The 20,410-nt window shown below is 34.3% G+C and overlaps 1 protein-coding gene across 29 annotated transcripts in view; it reads left to right on the top strand.

Annotated features, from left to right (window-relative positions):
- Positions 1–20,410, top strand: part of PTPRD (protein tyrosine phosphatase receptor type D) — a 1,161,500-nt gene that overhangs the window by 1,126,740 nt on the left and 14,350 nt on the right. For all 29 annotated transcript variants that reach the window (XM_030968017.1, XM_030968045.1, XM_030968047.1 and 26 more), the window contains 4 exons: positions 15,245–15,530; positions 16,016–16,194; positions 17,476–17,602; positions 18,536–18,661. In XM_030968017.1, coding sequence (XP_030823877.1) covers positions 15,245–15,530; positions 16,016–16,194; positions 17,476–17,602; positions 18,536–18,661 — 718 coding nt within the window. The remainder of the gene's footprint in view (positions 1–15,244; positions 15,531–16,015; positions 16,195–17,475; positions 17,603–18,535; positions 18,662–20,410) is intronic.

Consider the following 20,410-nt stretch of genomic DNA (forward strand, 5'->3'; position numbering starts at 1 on the left):
TAATTTATCTGCAATAAGCATAATCTGCTATATATAAGCTTTTTGCCATATGTATACTTACTAGAAACATTGGGATTTCAGTCATTTCATACAACCTAACCTCTAAAAAACAGACTTTCACATATCGTATTATTTTAATAAGGTTTTTAAATTTTACTACTAACAATTTGTCTACGAACAAAATTAATGTAACCAGGTTTCTGAAAAAATTTAAAATGTACGTCTCTATAATTAAAACAGGCTGGATATTTAGCATCAAGTGTTCTGGACAGTCCAAAGTTTATTAATGTGCTAATTAACTCCTCAGTGTAATGTGTTGACTATCCAACTGATAGACTAATGAAGTAACTAAAGTGCTTCTCACAATAGTCATGTTAACGTGTCACTTTTCAGGCATACTGTAGCAACATAATATTCAGGGAATTGTATTGCCTTATCATTTTACATTCAACATGATTTTGTTGGGCCTGTCTTGTGCAGGGACAGGAATCAGATTTCAGTAATCCTGGTGGGACCCTTCCAACTCAGGTTATTCTGTGATTCTATGATTATTAAATTGGTTCAAAAAAAATCAAAAGAGGAACAACTATAGAGCATCACCCCAGTATTTGTTAGGCTAAAGGATATGTCTTTTATACAGCAGTATGAAAATTCTTCCTATTTGGTTTGAAACTGAAGTACTGGACATATACAAACATTTCATTTCAAGCTATAAAAAATGAATCTAAAACAGTTAAGTACAAACTCTGCACATTACCCGGTTTTTAATTAGAATCTGCTTTCCATTTTTTTCCTTCTCTGTTGCTCATTTTGTAAGTTTCTCTGTTCCAATCTTCCCTTTGCCTATTATAAGTCATTTAACACTTTAATCAATTTTTTCTCTCCACGTCTGGTGGAGAATGGTAATTGTCATTCTAATTTTTGCCAAGCATCTCCTTCTACTTTTACTGCCCTCTACTAGTTGCTGTTTTCCACTGAGATATTTTTCTGTTCTTGACAAACTTTGTGGTTTTCATTTATTCCTTTCTGGCCCCTAGTCTTCCTCTACATCCTTTTTAATATTCCTCTTGTCCTTGTTCTGTATATTGTCTGTTATTGTCTCCCATTTTGTTTTTAGGACTACCTAAATCTCTTTTCATTAAATTCCCCCTTTTCATCATCCAGATTTAAAAAGTACTTAAGACTTTTCTAACTAGAGCCAAACAATATAATACAGAACCATATCTTATATCCTTTGCCTTTGGTAAACAGTCTTTTTAACAATATCTCATTGAAGGAGTAATCTGAGTTTAGTTTCTAGAAGGAACACAGGATTTATAGTTGCAATTTTAAGCCATCTGAGACATCACTAATACCTTCTTTTATATTTCTTCCCGTACCTACCAAACTATCAGAGCTCAGGAAATTCTAATAATCACATTACAGAAGTATAAACAGAATGGGAGCTGCCTTTCAAAATGTGTTTGATAAAAAGAAAGAGTAGGCTTGAAGAATCTGTGGAAGCCTTTTTCTGCAAACTTTTAAACCATAGAAACTGAAAAACAAAGCTATCGACAGTACAGGGAAAATTTATTTCTCACCCTGTGTGGGTGAGGAACACAAGAGCCACCTGTTTGTGTTTTGATGCTTACAGAGCAACCCCCTATTTATTCTGTATTTATAGGTATGTTTGGCAAGTGAAAGGTTTAGCCCAGGATTTTCCTTACTGCATTTCTACCCATCTGACTTAAAAATGACCAGCAGTTGACTTTCAGTCCATTTCATGTTAAGGGATTAAATGGTTTTTCTAGTTTGCTCCATGTTTTTGGGGTACAGCTAAATGTCCAACAGAGAATCAAGGTAGATGGTGACCCAGTTCACAAGTGACCCCAGACAAGTTTGTATCAAAGCCTCGTTTTTTGGTAAGCTATTTTAACATCCTGTCCCTAGGAAACGGTTTTTGAATGTGTGAAGAGTTTATTTAATAATTACAATGTGCTTAATGGTAAAAAGTCTAAGCTGAAAACACCTGATTACTGAAGAGGCCACCCAGTAGATACTTGAATACCCTCTGTTCACATAACAGTGACCAAAAAACATAGTTCTATCTAGTGAAATTAACTGAGAATGTACATACTACCATTCTACATTACTAAACTTGATGATTTCTGATAAATGTATGTCAAAGCTATGCAAATGGAAATATTTTTTTAGTAATATTTGTGTGATAATAGCAAAGAAATACAAAATTATATGATCAGAATTTCCAAAACATTGGTAATTATTTGTTACTAATGTATATGCAACAGGCATCTTTGCTTGTCATTTAGACATCTACTTTTGATAACGGTTTGATTGCCTGTACAGAATTGAATTTGAATCTAATACAGAAGTCAAAAACATGTCAAGAATTTCATAAGCACATTCTACCAGTCAAAGCTCTTGTTGCTGTGGTTTAACCTCAGCCAGCAGCCAAGACCCACACAACTGCTTACTTACTCCGGTACCAGAGAGATTGGGAAGAGTGTTGAGGAATAGTACGTGACCAGAGTCACAGACTTGGTCCAAGCAGCTAAAAAGCTAGGAAAATAACCAGCTCAGCTAACGAAGCTCTGAAAGTAACAAGGCCTCTGTATCCTTGAAGCAGAGATACGGTGATTAAAAACAGCATGAGGGAAAGAGAATGTAATTCTTAAAGTATGTAAACACAAGGGTGGAGCTGACATGTACAGAATAACCAACAGAGAGCTTAAGTTACAGAATATGCGTTAGCTTATTAATTACTGTATGAAGGTCTGATGCTCTAATCAATAAACAGAAGCTTATTGATCACTCATATTGAGAGCATAAGTTTTTCCCCCACCGGACAAATGGCACGACGCAACAAGAGGAGGATCAAAAGAGTAAAAGCTGGAAAGCTCATGGGCTGAGATAAAAGCAGTTTAGTAGGGAAAGCAAAAGCTGCATACACAAGCAAAGCAAAACAAGGAATTTAGTCATTTATTCAGTGATTCCCATGAGCAGGCAGGTGTCCAGCCATCTCCAGGAGAGCATCATGCATAATGATGACTTGGGAAGACAAATGCCATCAATCCAAAAGTCTTCCCTCTTCCTTCTTCTTCACCCCTCCTTTATATGTTAAGCATGATGCCATATGGTCTGGAATACCCCTTTTGGTCAGTCTGAGTCACCTGTGTCTCCTCCCAACCTTCCATGCACACCCACTTCCCTTGAACTGCACCATGCATTGAAACAGAGGCAGGAAGTCTGGGAAGAAAATGAGTTGTAGTCCAAAACCAGCACACTTGTGCAGAAAAGTTGGCAGGACTTTTACTGGAAAAGGTAGCTAAAACATATTCACAGGTATGTTAATTTTAGGGGGAAAAAGACTTAGATCATTGCTGAAAGAATCATGGAACATCAAGAGAAACATCAAGGCCTAATCTAAATGCAGATTTTTTAATTTAAGTAATCAGATATTTTGTAAGGACTACATCCATGAATGGTGTAGTTGTCATAACATAAATGCATAATTCCACTCTACTCTTTTCCCAAGAAAAAAGATAAAATTTTCTGTCTATATCTACCAGGGAAGATAGTTCAGTAGAGCCTCAGTCAATATTGAGCTAAATGTTCCATGATCCTTATTCTTAGTGTGAGATTTGGAAGAGAAAAGCAGATAAATTAAAGCTGAATGCAAAAAAAAAAAAAACAAAACCAACAACAACAAAAAAATCCACAAATGAAATTTAGCACTCCCTTATTTGTATAAGTACTTACACTTATTTGTACATACTTTACACAATGGCTTGAAATCTTGGTTGGCTTATTTAGAGTAACTTGTCTGAAAATTTTTCTGTGGTGACTGAAATAATTGATGCCCACAGATTTTTTTTTTTTCATTTACAGTTATATTTTAAAATTACCTTTCAGTCCCTTTCCACAGAAGTTGAGTAATACTGCAATCCCACTGGTCTTTCTGCATGGTTTGCCCTAATTTGCAGAGCTGATCAAGAAAAAATTGTTTCTTTAATGAAAAAAATGCAGACTTAAATCCTAGGATCCTGCATTGGTGAGACACTAATGTGTGGTCTAATGATAGCAGGGAAAACACGCGTTTTTGTTTGAAGTTGGATTAGTGCAGGCAAACAGGTGCTAATCAGATCACATAAACCAGTACTGGAGGGTGTTTGGAATTTTATGCCACTGTGTTTTCAAAACATCACAGAAACTTCAGTAGTTGGTTCAGTAACACTATCTAAAAGCTTAACATGTTAGTGCGATCCCATATGTTTGAGTCTTTCTTTTAATACCAGCACCAAGGGGTATATCTCTAAGACTCTTTTTCAAGCTCTGGCAAGTACTGTTAATGCTGCTATTGCTAACAGAAAGACTTGGCTGTTTAGAGGAATGTGACTGTTTTAAGTAAATCTGTATCTGACTACACTAACATAACCAGTAAGCAGAGTGAAAAACAAGATAATTTTCAAAAAGTAACAAAACACCATATGATATTCTATTTCCTAAAGTAGAATTCTTGTTCAGTGTATGTGAATAAAAAATAGAATGTTTAAGAAAAAAAAAATATACTTATCAAAGGCAATGATTTTCCAGTGGATTATTTCATTTCATTTCTGTATAGTTTGAACTGCTTCTTTTGCCATAGGCCTTACAAGTGCTCATTTTTTAATCCTTGCAGTGAGTAGGTTGCAGATGACTGCCTATCCTTTTTCACGGTAGGGGAAAAAGCCTCTCCAGTACATATTCAGAAACAACACAAGTAAGATTGAAAAATACTAGAATCTTCCTCATGTCTTCCCTTTCCCTCTCCTGAGAATAATCCAGGACCCTTCCTAACTTCATTGGACAGCTGAAAGCTCTAGAGAGGAAAAGACAGTAAAAGCATTTTAGTATGACAAATATTTTAATATCATAAATATTTTAAATTTTCTCATTTTAACCCACATGTCTGTATCCAGAAGTTATTGAGTTGCTACTGTGCTGGGTATCATCCCTATACAAAAAAAAGCTGTAAAGCTATTTACTCTTCAGCTGTTAGCTCTGGATCACTGTACATCTCATAAATATTGTTTTTTCTCATAGTCATTGTTCACTAATAGAAAACAGACAGGGATAAGATTGCTATAAGAATCTCATATTGAAAAGATATCTAGTTGGTGATCCTGATGAGGATATTAAGTTCCTCTTAATATAAAAATATAGGAATAAGTTAATGTCCATGTTTTTCCTTATATTTCATCTGTATTAATAGTCTCAGCTATGCAGACTATGCAATCAGAGAAACTGACTGGCATTAGCTTCATTTCTACACATACCTTTATTCGTAGAAGTTATTTCATTTCAACATATACAGGATGAGGCTTGCAATGTTTATGCCTTGGATGCTTGATCTCAGTTTAAGTCGAACTGGATTCACTTCATTTAGACAATTTTGGATGGTTTCTCTGTCTTTGATCAATTGTTGGAATTGCAGAATCTACTGGAGAAAGAGAAAGAGTCTAGAAGAAAAGTTGATAAAGGCTAAATGGATGAAATTGGTACAGCAAGACGCTCCTTGGTAATTTTATAATGAATGGCACTACACACATGGACAGGAGATGTCACAGGTAGAGGGGAGTTTGGATTTGCCTTCATATTTTCACCATAAAAACTTTCAAGGCCATGAAAATGCAGATTACAAAAACCTTACAGTTGAAGACCCTGAATATTTTATGTTGAACATGCAAGACCTCTCATGCAATCATACAGACAAGAGGCAGTGTCTCGATCTGTATGCTGATTGAGAGAGTGATGGATGGGTAATGCTGGATTTTCTTTTCTCCGTTTCAAATTTGGGTGTCACTAATTAGAATCATCTTGATAGCAAAGATACTATTTCCCAACTCATCTTCTAACTTAGCAGTGTTATTATGAGCTTAAGTATCTAATTTATTTTTCATTAAATTTAGGCACTTGCTTATGAAAACCTGGGAGTATGAATATGATAAGAACTAGCACACTCTAGTTAATGTTATTGTGTGGAGGGTCCTATAAAATTGGCCTTGATAGATTTTTTTCTTAGAGTAGGAAAATACTGTGCTATATTATCAGTAAATCCTCCATGAATTGTCAAACACAAGCAAACTGATGCTGATCCACTTTCACGTTTTGTCTTCAGTTAGACACCAGTTCTTCATAGCAAACAAGCCTTTCCTGAAACCTGAACTGTAGTTGCTGTATGTATAACATATGCTTCCATTGTTTATAAGCATTAAAACTCAGAAATGATCACTGAAAATATTATTAAAATTCAAAAACATATAAATAACAAGTAATAGGAATATTTTGTCATGCAGATTCAAATAATGAAAAACACCTACTTGTGGTCTCTTTGATTAAATCCGTCATATGTGTATAAAGCCATATTTGGTTGGCACTTAGCCTATGGTTCAGGGATTATACTCCCCACTGGTGTGACTCAGGGCTGGATTAGCTTTTGAAATCCTAAAAAGCTTCTGTGACTGCATAGGGCAAGATTTGTTTCTGGTAGCAGTCAGAAATCTGTAAAGGAACATAGGGAATGCTATTACTAGATAGAATCAGTGTTCTGTCTAGACCAGTATCCTGTCTCTGACAATGGCAAATGTCAGAAATTTCAGGAAAAAGTACAAAACTCCAATGTCAACAATATTTCAGTAAAGTTTCCTCTCCAGCAGCAAGCAGTTAGTGACTAGTTTAGCCTTGCTTCATGAGGATTTCAATTATTTTCCCCTTTATTCCTCTAGCTACCTAGAGAAACAGGTGGATACATTTTTGCTTATATTCATGATTGTACAGGCATTTCAAAGAACAAAACCAAGCAGTATTAACTATCCTTTTCCTTTTTAAAGTAGTTTCACTCATATACATTAGAAGATATTTATTTACTTTTAATTTGAATATGTCTCTTTATTTCACTAAATGTCTTTGAATAAAAGGGTTAAAAATGTTTTTTTCATGTTTTACATGTCTACAAATTTTCTTGAGTTCATCCATCAAAATATTGTAACCCATTCCAGTATTTCTTATGTGGAGGGAGATGGAAGGGAGTTCTCACATCCTTGACATTTTTGCTGGCTGTCTCTGTTCCCTCCTTTTGTGGCATACTCTTTCTTGGTAGCCTGAGTAAAAGTAACTATTCTCTGGATATTTTTTTTTTAATAAGAGTTAAGGCAGTAAAAATAGTTCCATGATTATGCCACATTTTATTCTAAGTTTCCCAGTGGACATACTGAGGCCTGACTTTGATTTGGCCAAAAAATGGCTTCAATTGAGCAGTTCTGCTGAAGACTGATGACTTTTTGCTGGGCAAAATAACCTACCCCTCATTAAAATGTAATAATTGTCTGTAAGATTTTTTTAACAAATGCAATGCCTTTTCCATGTGTTATCTCAAATTACAAATATGTTGCTGCTGATAATTATTTCCATATATATATATTATCATGTCCTACAAGGCCTGTAATTTCCTTTGACCTAAGCTGTAGTTTGATACATTATTTGATCAGCACTCTTAGTGAGTCATTTTATCCATATGTATTTAGTTAATTGGTTATTTTTCTCCCCACCCATGTTTATATATAATATATTCTACAAAGGAAAAGGAAATCTGACTGCTTGCAGCTGAGTCTAGTAAAAGAGCAATTAGGTTCTATCAGAGCCAGCAGCTGTCCGTAATGAATTCTGAATTAAAATTATGAGTGAAGAAAATAATCCAGCCATCTGCAGGAAATGTGAAAATATTTTTATAACCCAATAGCTGAATTCTGGAAAGGGGTATCTCTGAGATTTCCCAGCTGTACCTACATTAAATTCCGGAATATCCATAGACACAGAGTATGCTGCAACACATTGCATCAACTTGGCTACCCAGTGTGTTTGGCTAACTTCGAACAGGCTGTATTTTTATCTAAAGTAATCAGCATGAAAGTCTCTTTAAATCCTCTCCCCATGTCTCTAGAAGTAAAATGCAGCTTTAAAAATAGTCCTGTTATCTTTTCATGGAGGCTTTCCAATCAGTATTCTGCCCTGAATATTAATCTTTCTTCATTTTTTATACTTTTAGACTTAATTCAGGGTCTCATCACTTATTATCAGATTTTCTCAGTGACTGCTGTTCCAAGTAAATTCTGCATTGTGATATCTATTTTTTGTCACCTGAATTTTAAAAACATCATAATACTATCCAAGCTTGTTTTACAGCTATCTTGAAACTTCTATGCTAAAACTTCCATTATTTCCATTCTAACTTGCCCACAATTTTTGCACATAAGTTCAAATTCCTGAAAAAAAAAAAGGAAGATATTACTGTCTAACCTCTAAATGACAAGTTGTGATTAAGAAATGTGAAATGCTTAGTGGTATTAACCTTTCACAACCTGATTTTCTGTGTTACAGAGAATTCATGACGGTATTAAGATTTCAGAAGTTAAGAATTGTTGTAATGAGTACCAGTAACCAAGCTCTTCAGCAGTCAGTGGAGTATTGTCAAATATTACAAAGAGTATTTATTTTTTTCACTGCTTCATCTAAAAAAAAAACAGGACTAGTCTTCATATGAACTCATCAGAAAAGCCTCAGCTTTTTTAACTCTGTTTTCTGCTGTGTAGCATCTCACTGCATTAATACTCTATTGCAACCAATTCATTTTAAACCAAATCTAGAGGTGGGAACATCAAGTTTGTCTTATGCTCTGAATGTATCCTCTAGGTGTATCAGTTCTCTATTGAAAAGGAAGAGACATTCTGAGATAGAGATCCAAAACAATAGGTCTACTATTACTAAAGTCATATCAGCTTTAAGGTTCAGGACTAAACTACTGGTTATTTCCAAGTTTTCAGAATAGGGGAAAATGGAGCAAGGGAGTGAGAAAAAAATTTTAAAAAATTTTGTACACAGATTCATTTAGGGCTTTGAACTGTGGTTGGTACTCCAAAAACAAAACAAAACAAAAAAGCCAGTGTGGACTAAAGAATCCTGGGGATAACATCTTTCTTTTACTTTGTGCTTACCTGATGAAGTCCTGTGTCTGGGTGACAACCTCAGACTTCTTCACTGTTCCATCAGTCTTAAACCCAACCAGAAAAAATCCCAAGGGAAGCTGCTGTTAAGAAAAGAAGAAATTGTTGTCCACAATAGGAATACAAAACACCTAGAATCAGGGAAGGGTCCAGAGGATTCTGAAACTTGGAATTATTTTGTTGGCTAGCAAGTGCTTTCAAGGTCTTCCAGTTATCCGGATAGCACCAGTTCACCTTCTGCTACTTGCACTGATAGGCTGATAGCTCTTCTCCATGAAAATGTAATCAAAGCACAGAAAGAAATATTCAAAAGTATGAAGCTACTTCTCAAAACATTCCACCCTGAGAATGCAAAGCAGGTTAACTGCAAAGAAAGGAGCAAATAATTGTTAGCAGCAAGCAGCATAATTTCTGTCCATTGATTTCTCTGCTGTGCTGTAATCTTCACTTCTCTTTATTGACTGTAGGATCACAGTGTACTTCCTCTGCTAAATTACTCAGAAATAGCATTTTTTTTTGTATTTACTGCAGCTGTTCAGGCATAGATCTATCTTTAATTGAAGGTAACAAGTCACAGTAAGATGTGTTTTTAAAATTAACCTTAAAATACTTTCTTTTTCTAAACTCTATTTCAGTCAATTTCAGAACATTCTTTCTTTAGTCCAATGGATAATGTCAAGAAGGCATTGTACATTGCAAAAATGTAAAGTATACACTGAAACTCAACAAATATCACAGAGAAGACATATTTAGGATAGTTACTCCTTGATGATAAATACAGAGATCAGTACATTCTTATATAAGATTGTATTTAAAGAAGTAGTAAGATAAGAAGGAGAATATATGAGAACTGAATTAATTTTGCAATAAAAAAATCACAGTAAATCCTTGTAAACAGATAAAATAGTACAGAGGAATAAAGTTGATTTTAATGTCTTTTCTTTATATGACTGAGTAATTGAAGAAATCAGATAACATAGTGATTAAGCAAGGTGTATATGTAAAAATCCTCTATGAAAAGCAGGATTATGGCATGTATTGTTATATAGAATAAACAATCAATTCTGAAGGAAAACCATGATGAGAAAAATACAAGATATGAAATAAGGTCAATGAACTTTTCAGTTATGTACAGTTTCTGCTATTCCATCTCATAAGCAGGACAATAAGAGATTTTTTTTCACCAACAATTCATGATTTCAGGAAAGAAGCAGGTAGAATAGTTATGATAATTTGTCCCTTTCAAGAAAGAAGAAGAAAGTATTGCAAATTAAGAGTGTGAATTTTCAATGGTATAATTATCAAAGGTGTCAAGTACCTGATGGCTAAAGTGTTGATTCAAAAGAAGAGTTCTAAGATGATCTGCTTTAGAGCTGGGAAATGGAATGTTTATGCCTTTTATAAATATATAGGATCACGACACCAAATTTAGACAGTGCATTTCAGTTTCTCTCCCAGGACATATCTAGAATGTTATTTTTCAGAATCCCTATCCAAATTCCAGTGAAATCTAATAAAAGGATTTCTGTAGGGGAAGTTGTGTCTGTGACATGCTGGTTAATAACCCTTAATTGATCCTTTCCTCTCTGAATTTCTTTTGTCATGCATGATATTCTGTAACAATGTGTCTCACAATTTAATTATGTACTACTTTAAAAATTACTTCCTGTTTGTTTGAAAGTCTCATCATTTCATTTCATGATCCCAATTCTTATTTGGCAAGTAAAGAACAAATAATTTTTGTTTCATCCTCTGTATGTAACATTAATTTATGACTGATGAGAGGATTTGAAGTGCTGTAATGGAATGTCATTGTTAGAAGGGTCTCTTAAATTTTTTGTTTTGTTGAACATTACAAATGCTACGTTTTTAGCTTGCATGGAAAAATTCATCTTTTAAAATTATTTTAGTAAACAATTATTTCCTATATATGGGATTTGTTAGAGAAATTTTTAGAAGTTTTGATTCTGTGTGTTAATATTTGAGGGTTTGTTTGTGTTCAAGTTACAATCTCATAAGACAGCTTCTTATCCTTGATCTCTCCAGAGCTGTACTTGGGATTAGATGAAGAACAAATTTACTTCCTGAAAATTATTATACTTTTGCAGGTGCATATTACAAAAAAATGTGGACTTAAATCTGGGGTGGTTATATCTGAAGATTTTATGGTAATAGTAGAATTCTGAGAATGTACAGACTGAAATGAAAAATCTTATTTAAACGCTTCCTTTCTTAAAGGAAGAAAGCAATCTGTCTGGCTTTTGGGTTGTAACTAGCCCATGTTTTTGTCTACTACCTATGAAAACTAGGGAGAATTCTAGACTGAACCTTATCTGCTTGTAGTGAAATATTCTCCTGTTTTCCAATTTCTTTTATTCCATGTTCTTTTTCAGACATTTTATGTGACTTCAGTGATAAATATGGTTACCTCCATGCATAGCCTGTGGATAAAGAAAATTCAGTCAGTGAGGTCTTTGGTAAAGCACTGCATCTAAGAAGGTGCTGAATACCATTCTTGTTGTCTGGTATCCAACCATAACCACAGTGAGAAGGAAAGAAAATCACTGTACACTTCAATACACTGCCAATAAATTCTCAAAGGTCTCTTTTAAACTGCTGTATAATTCTTGAAGCAATCCAGCATCTCTTCTAAAACAAAATTTCAATTTATGTCTTTGCACAAGGTCTTTATGTTATTTTGATCAGATGTTTCTTTTCAAAAGGATGTTCAGTGGTTTTATAAGGGCCTTTTTTTTCTGCTTCCTAGCCAGGGGCGTGATTTTCTGCTCTGTTCTAATTTACTAACCACAAAAGGGAAAATAATCTAAATATTGCTCTTGTCAGAACTACTACAGAATTTCTATGGGATCAGAATCTAATCAATCATTAGAAGTTCCTCAATAAAATCCAGATCTTTTTATATATTTCCCATATCACAACCAATTTAATGTAATTTCAGTTTATAAATGCAAGCTTCATTCAGTCTGAAACAGTAATATTCAATAAAATTTTCCCCTGATATGAGTCAAAGATGTCCTACATGATTTTTTGTCCATATTTTACTGTCTTTGCTTCCAATTAAATGATCTGTGAATACTGGTAATTACACTGCCTTCCTTTGCCAAATCACTGAAGTATCAGTAAAGGGTCATCATTTAAACAGCTACAAATTAATCATAAAAGCAACCTTTAACACATCCATACAGTGATTTGAATTCAGAATGTCCCCCTTATGCCTCTTCATTTTCCTTTTTTGAATTGTAGCTATTGTAGCTGTATTACATCACAGGACATTAAGCATGTTTCAGCTCATAGGACTGAGTCAGTCATGATTTTAGAAATTGAAAGCAAATGTTATAATACTGTAAATGACAATATTTGAAGGAGTAACAGTTTCCTAATAGGCATGTCTATTTAGCAGATACCTAGGTTTTCAGATTGAAAATGTAATAGTTCTTTCACTAACTGAAACAAAAATTCTAATTTTAACAGCAACACCAGAAGATGCAAACCAAAAGGGCAAGAAAGCCAATAACAAAAGTAGAAATTATTTGTGAAGTTATCCTTATTAGCTGAATTATCATGGTTAACAGATGAAAGGGAATTTTTTTAATACATATATTTCAGTGGCTTATTAGTGAGGATTCAAAGTGTGTGGCTTCCCAGCAGCATATCATAGTATATTAAGAAGGCTGTGTAATAGTGGAAGAGAAAGAGAAATGGGATAAAAAATTAGGGTAGGATAGTTTCTTTTATATAATAAGCTATTGTACTTTGGAATTAGAAGGTATTGGGGGCAGGAAGAGCACATTTCAAAGAGTCAAGTTAACACCTTCATAGCACTGGTTCCATTTGTATGTGGAAAGTCAAAAGAGTAGTTTAGTAGACACACATCAGTCTAATGGGCAGAACTAGAATGTAGTGAACACCTTAAAAAAGTAAAACATCTCACTGGATAAAATGGTCCAGAGAGATGTGTGTCAGGAGCCCAAATGCCTCCATAAATGTAGTGCATCACCCCTTCATCCTTACCATGAAATGAGTGCATACAAACACATAATAATGTGTTTGGATCTGCTTTCATGATCGTCACAACTTCTGCATAACTCTGTAGAGTAGCAAATATCTTCTGTGCTAGAGTATACTAATAGCTATTACTCTTTGAGTTTGCTCATGGAAAAAATAAATATATAAATGATAATAAATGACATGAAAAGAAGAATTGAAAATTGTTCATTCTAGCTGAAGGTGCAAGTTTTTAGCTGGCTTGGGATTTTGCAGTTTTGGTCTGAAGGTACCAGTGACTTTGTGATGTTCAATCTGAAAAATGGCATATCCAGTTATAAACATGATGTTGGAACAGCAATTTAATGCATTATAGGAAAAAGAACCATATTCTAGGTTACTGAGAAAATCTGCACTGCCAAGCTTTCATATTTCTCACTTGGCCCATGGTTACTAAACTAACAAAAACTGAATGTGAAGAGTAATTATTGAAGGAACAGTTTAAATACTATATAAACCAATCTGACATACAAATGTGTGCTACTTCTATTGATTTTCATTACAAGAACAAAAAAAAGCCCAAAGAAAATCACAACAGTGAGATACCTTTTTAAGGTTTTCTCCATGATTTTTAGCAAGGTTAATGTCAACAGGTTTTCCTGAAATGCAGAGCTTTTATTATACAAGGTAAATGAACTAGGATAACTATAATTTTGGTTTTTTTTATTTTTCCTTCTCTACAATTTCTGCTGATGAATATCACTGTTAGGTAAATTTTCTTTAACTCAGAATACAGGTTAATTCTTGTCAGAGTGGCATCTAAGAAGGTTGAGATTGATGTGCTTGGTCTATTAGCAGAAGTCCTCAGCTGTTTGAAGAGGATCTGCTGCTTGGAGGAATAATCCTTGGCAAGAACACGTGATTAACAATATGTAAATCTGCTGTCTTAGAAAGAAGACTTGCCTTATGTTGGAAAAAATATTTTTCTGTTTTGTACTTCCTTCTGAATTGGTTATAAGGAAAATCAGTTTTACTGGTAATTGACAAAGATTCTTAAGAAATAAGAAAGAATAAATAAATAAATAGAAAAATTAAATGTTTGACCTTGCCTGTCAGTTTCAGGATGGGCTTAGAATATTAATATCTCTTGAAAATATAGAAACTGTGAGAAGTTTTGGCTTAATAGTTGTCCTCTAGAAGCTTGATTATAATTATTTTTGTTTCTTTCTATTTATACTCAAAAGATTGCAGTTCATAGTGTTCTTAAATATTCTTAATTTAGCTAATCTCAGTGTCTTGAGGGTTTATAAACTGTGGCTTACTATACTATGTGTTTCATTTACAGTCACTAACTGAAAAAAGTTAGGCATTTAGAAAGCCTGGGACTATAATTCATTGTTGCAGGCATGATGTGATCCTGGACAGAAAAACAATGTACAAATCCCATCACGTTTTAAACTTCAGTTTAGTTTAGCTACATGTATGCAAGTAGTTGCAACAAAACTTCATTAAGTTCAATCATACAAAAAGGTGTTCTGATTTGGTTCACTGCAGCTGTCATCCAAACAGTTGGATTTTCCCGAGCCTACAGCTAACACAGCTCTCTAGTCATGGGTCTGCGTTGCAAAGACTAACAGTATGTCCTAGCCACGTGAAACAGCAGAGGACAGAACAAACTGTGTTAATAGAACCCCCATCAGCAGGGTTGGGAGATGGGTGGAAAGTTTACCAGCAAAGTATAATAGAAATATGTAAGACACATTTTCTGTTGGATTATTGTTTGCCAATAAATTTACCTCTGTAAAGAGAATAGGAACAACAGCATGTTTAATGACTTAGAAATCATGCTACAAATAAAGCTTGAATTCTTAGAGTATTTATCATCTCCAGTAATTTCCATTTTTAAGAACATACATCTTGAGAACATGTTGCAAGGTGTTTTATTTCTGTTGTAGTCAAACCTGAAACTGCAAGTTACAAAGATGTCATATAAAAGCATTCTGTGTTCTCAATTGCTTTTAATTTATATTTAAGGAGTTTACTTATTTCAGGGCGCCAACCTCTTTCATAAAAGCTGATGTTCATATTCAGAAACGTGGTATTTAAATCAGCATTACAAAAGTTTAAATCTTGAATGATGTAAAAGTAAGCACAATGAATGAAACAGTCCATGTTTTCTCTCCCGTGTTCATTTCTTTTAGTGCTGGAGTCGGCAGGACTGGCTGTTTTATTGTGATAGATGCCATGTTAGAGAGAATAAAGCATGAAAAGACTGTAGATATTTATGGCCACGTAACTCTAATGAGAGCACAGAGGAATTACATGGTTCAAACTGAGGACCAATACATCTTTATCCATGATGCACTGCTGGAAGCAGTGACATGTGGAAATACCGAAGTGCCAGCCAGAAACCTGTATGCATATATCCAGAAGCTGACACAGATAGAAACAGGCGAGAATGTCACAGGAATGGAACTGGAATTTAAGGTACTGGGATTTTATGTTGTGGGTAACCAAAACCAAATGATGTAACACTGAAGTTGCTCTGTTCTCCACCACTTGTTTCCAGTAATCAGAAGATAAAAGACACCATTAGACTAAAATTTTAAATTAAGAAGATGGTTCTTTCTAAAAAGTACAATTCAGTTCTCAATGGGTGTCTGGATAAGAACCATTCAGTTGAGGTTGATTTAACCCTGCTGTTCCTTTATTGTTACTATATCTTGAAATATGTGTTTGTGTAGTGATTTAATCCTGGAATTTGTCCAAATGCACTAATGGAGCAGACATTGTACTTTTAAAAGATATTAAAGAAGATTTACAAATATTTGGGTAATGCAATAGAATATGGAAAAGTAAGCACTGAGGTTGAAATCATTCATTAATGGCTACTGAGCAGAAATTATAAAACCTGATAGTGTCACTTGTCTTTGTTATACCTGGCCTTAATTCTTTTAACTTGTTTTCAACAGCGTCTTGCTAGCTCTAAGGCTCACACTTCAAGATTCATCAGTGCCAATCTTCCATGTAATAAATTCAAAAATCGCCTTGTCAATATTATGCCATATGAATCCACAAGGGTATGCTTGCAGCCTATCCGAGGAGTAGAAGGCTCTGATTATATTAATGCCAGTTTCATTGATGGATACAGGTACAAATAGTGCTGTGTTCTTATATTTACTGTTTTAAAAGTTTACAAAATTGTTTGTGTAATTATTTTGAAAAAAACAAAACTTAGTATAGAAATCTAGTAATTTTTTTGTATGTTCAGGGCTTGTTCGATTTGATGTTTCTTAAAATTTTAGTAAAGGGTTTATATTTTTTCCCTATGTAATATAGAAAAATTTTGTAAATTACACAGAATCTTAAATATTATATTTTTACCTGTGTTTAAGCCACTGAGAGCTCTTAGTAGGCTTTACATGCTGAAAGTTAATGAGACTTTAGGCATGCTCATGATTTGGACCCCTATTTCTTCACAATTTTTCTGCTTAAAAGGATATATAGAAATAAGATACAGGAGATACACTCTGTGTGTCAAGGTGATAACCTATGGTCTTGGGACACTGCCTAGGACTTGACTTAACCAACAAATGTCTTTTGTATATAAACAGATGTGCAGCCCTTTGGCCTCTTCATGATGACATGGAGCAGTATGCCCTCAGCTGACTTAAAGCAGCTGGTTGAAAAAGACATGAAAGGGAAATGGCATCATTTGCCTATGTTTGCCATAGTTTAGGTGTGCCTGAGTATCCATATCCACAGAGTGAATTTTCTGAGCCTCAGCTCATAATTGAAAATAAACTTCATCTCCACTATCACCCACAAAGGCATTGCTGTTGCTTGGAAGAAGCAAGAGCAACACAAACTGGTCATCATCTTGTAAAGCTGTTGATCCAATCTTTTAAGATTTTTGTGGTAGCTTTCCTCAGTAGGATATTAGGGCCTGGAAATTCACACTCCATTCCCAAATTTTCTTCCTGCCTTACTTTTGCTGGAGGCATCAGACTGTTGAAATGACGTTAATAAAGAAACTGCTTGATGCTATAATTCCTAAACTTAATAGATTGTTAGACAGTTATTTCTACAAAATGCACCAGCACAACTAAGTGTTTCTTAAATGCTTTTTACAGCACAAAAAATTGAGCAATTAGAGTTGCATTAAAATTTAAATAATAATGATAAAGTCATACATCATAATATTAACAGAGTAATTTTCCTCTCAAATTTCTAAAAATAAAAAGCCATAGTTTGATTAAACAATCATAATAAGGTTTTAATGTGCTCATTATTAACAGTATATACATTTTCCCTCCAGATAATGTTTTCATATAAGCAAAGAACATGAGTATAGATCCAAAATAATACTGTAAATAATACTGTTAATCTACTTCTTTTTTTTTGGGGGGGGCGTTTTTTGTTGTTAACATAGACAACAAAAAGCTTACATAGCTACACAGGGTCCTTTAGCAGAAACAACTGAAGACTTCTGGAGAATGCTCTGGGAGCATAACTCTACAATTGTGGTCATGCTCACTAAGCTACGAGAAATGGGCAGAGTAAGTACTGCTCTAATATTCCTTTACTAAATGTTGGTTACAGCAGCTCTTTTCATTAAAATATTTAATTCTTAGGAATATCTAAAGATGAGAATTTTGGTTCCGTCTCCTTTTGAAACAGGAGTGGCCTTCCTGGTCATAGGTGTAAATTTTTCCAATCTGTTGATGTGTTGCAATGGACAAACTAGACATGGTGTGTTTGTGTGGGGCACATTGAGATTCAGCAAGAGAGACCATTGCTGTCTATTTAAAAAGAAAGATCTCTCTTTTGGAAGCTTCACTTTTGCAGCATCTCCTTGTAAAAATGTTAAAAGAAAGTGTGGTATTTTTTAGATCGGAATGTCTTGTGTGTGTTCTGTGCTGCACATGAAAGTTTCATCCCCCAGTTTACAGTTCTAAACTCATTTAATTGGTACTCTTGTCTACTGGAAGGAATGAAGAGGCCTGCTATCTGGGCAGGATTATATCAAGAGAAAGCTAGCATCTGCTAAGTGAAATCTGAATTAGACCATGTGTCTGAGAGAAAAGAGATTATTCAGGACGTGGCTAGTGGATGCAGAGATATAGTGACTGAGGCTGGGGGGACTTGCTCCAACAAGCAAAAAGGAAGAAAACTGAAGGTGGTATCAAGATTTAAATTGAGATAAAAATTCACCATTGAAAATTAGATTAAGGATAGCTCTTGTCACTGATAGACAATTAAACTGAGCAGAAGTATAAGCAAGTTCAGATATACGGCAAACAATGAAAAACCCTTTGCAAGGCAGTATTAAAGATAATTTTTTACTTTACACCAACACAAGCAGCTCATGTTCCTGTCACTATTGACACTTTCCATGAATATTATACTTAGCTGAGTAAAAAAAGGTTTATACCAGTTTATGGTAGTGCTCTCAAATAATAGGAAATATATTTTACTTTGTTATTTCATAGGAAAAATGCCACCAGTACTGGCCTGCCGAGCGCTCAGCCAGATATCAGTATTTTGTGGTAGATCCAATGGCAGAGTACAACATGCCGCAGTATATTCTGAGGGAATTCAAGGTTACAGATGCAAGGGTAAGTCAACATAACATTACATTTGTTCCCATAAGTTTAAAAGAAAATGTTTATTTCTTTCTTTTTTCTGTGTTTGGGGGTTTTGGAATTTTTACTATTATTAAGAAAACCCAGAGATATACTTTCTACAAGCAATAATAAAAATCAGATTAAGTTATTTTTAAATAAATGGAATCCTTCTGTGAGAATGATTGACTTCATTCAGATCTAGCATCTGGGCAGCGCAATTTTATAGTTCTGAACTATTTGTGCCAAAATACATTAGATTATTTGAGAACTATTTTCCTCTTTTTCCTCATTTTCCCCTTGATCATTACAGGGTACAATTTTTGCAACATAGAGTGTTGTTTTGTTGTTTTGCACCACCCTTGAGGCTGAGTGGGCATGAAGGTTAATATACTGAGATTTTAAAACTGCAAAACAAATGACATTCATAAGAAAAGCTGGACAAGCTTTGCACATTATAATTTGATTTTTCATGTAGTTTATTCCAGCTCTCTAGTATATCTGCAGAGTAGATACATGCAGTTGTGACCTTAGCATCCTCATTTTCATACTTCGTTTCTTATCTGAATTTCTGAGTCCAAAACTCAGTACTCATATAAGATTAAACATACGTAAACTTTTAATATATATTTGGCGTTTCTCAGACTTGATTTCTAACGCTTCAGTCTGTGTGGCAGGAAAACACACTGTCAGCCTCTGTTTCTCTAGGCACTGTGGAATAATATTGTTGAAGAAAAATAGCAGGATGTAATGTCCAGGAATATCATGAGTGTCTACTCCGAGTTGCCTGTCAGCATCTGAAATATTAGACTTCCTCATGGTTAGCTAGACCACTGCTTTTAATGTGAGCATCAAGTAAAATTGGGTAGTATTGTTAGTATTGTATCAAGTGAGCATATGAACCTTTTGTTTGGCAAATGAGATTCAGGTGTAGATTTTTGTAAAGGAACTGTAGATACATTGGATCTGATTTTCATTCTATTTGAAATGTGAATCATATGACTCATATCTTCTCTAGCCTATTTGTGCTTAAGAAAAGTGGTTAACAGGCTCCTAGCATCAGTCTTTAAACACAGTTGCAAGCAGAGATAGTCAAATCCAATTTCACTGCAAATATCCTGATAGTTTTAATTTATTTTCTATTTAAAGTCTGTCTCAAGTTGGAAGAATTATTATGTGACATAGTTCACAAAGCTCTGATGACAAAATTACAGTTATAACAAAAAGCCATAGCTGTAATCGAAGTGTCCCCAGATATTTTATATTTCAAAAAAAGTTCCTTCAAGACTTTGTATTGAAGTAGAAAATTTAGGCAAGTCTGCTTACCTACAGCTATCAAACCAGTAAAGGGCCAAATAATTAAATAATTAAATTTACCAGAACTAATTTTATTTGACATGATATTAATAAACCTCTTTTAGAAAGCATTAAGCACATTGAAGGTCCTGATATAACATTTTACTGTCACATATTATTGCTTCTCAAATTTTAAGAACCTCCTTATCTTGATGGTCCAAATTTTGCTAAACTCCTCAGTGAGCTGACAGCACCATCCTAAATTTTCTAGTTATGCTGGAAAACTATATCTCCTTCCAAATTTACTGGAAGAAGTGGGAAATACTTACCAAAATATACATTACAGTTTTCCTCTAGTTAGGCTTTTGTGGCTGTCACGCCCAGCAATTGGAATTGTTTGACTAAATTGTTGCACTCAAAGAAGAGTAAATGCTGGGGTGATTGCAA

The sequence above is a fragment of the Camarhynchus parvulus genome, chromosome Z (assembly GCF_901933205.1).
Source record: "Camarhynchus parvulus chromosome Z, STF_HiC, whole genome shotgun sequence".
In the NCBI taxonomy this organism is placed as follows: Eukaryota; Metazoa; Chordata; class Aves; order Passeriformes; family Thraupidae; genus Camarhynchus; species Camarhynchus parvulus.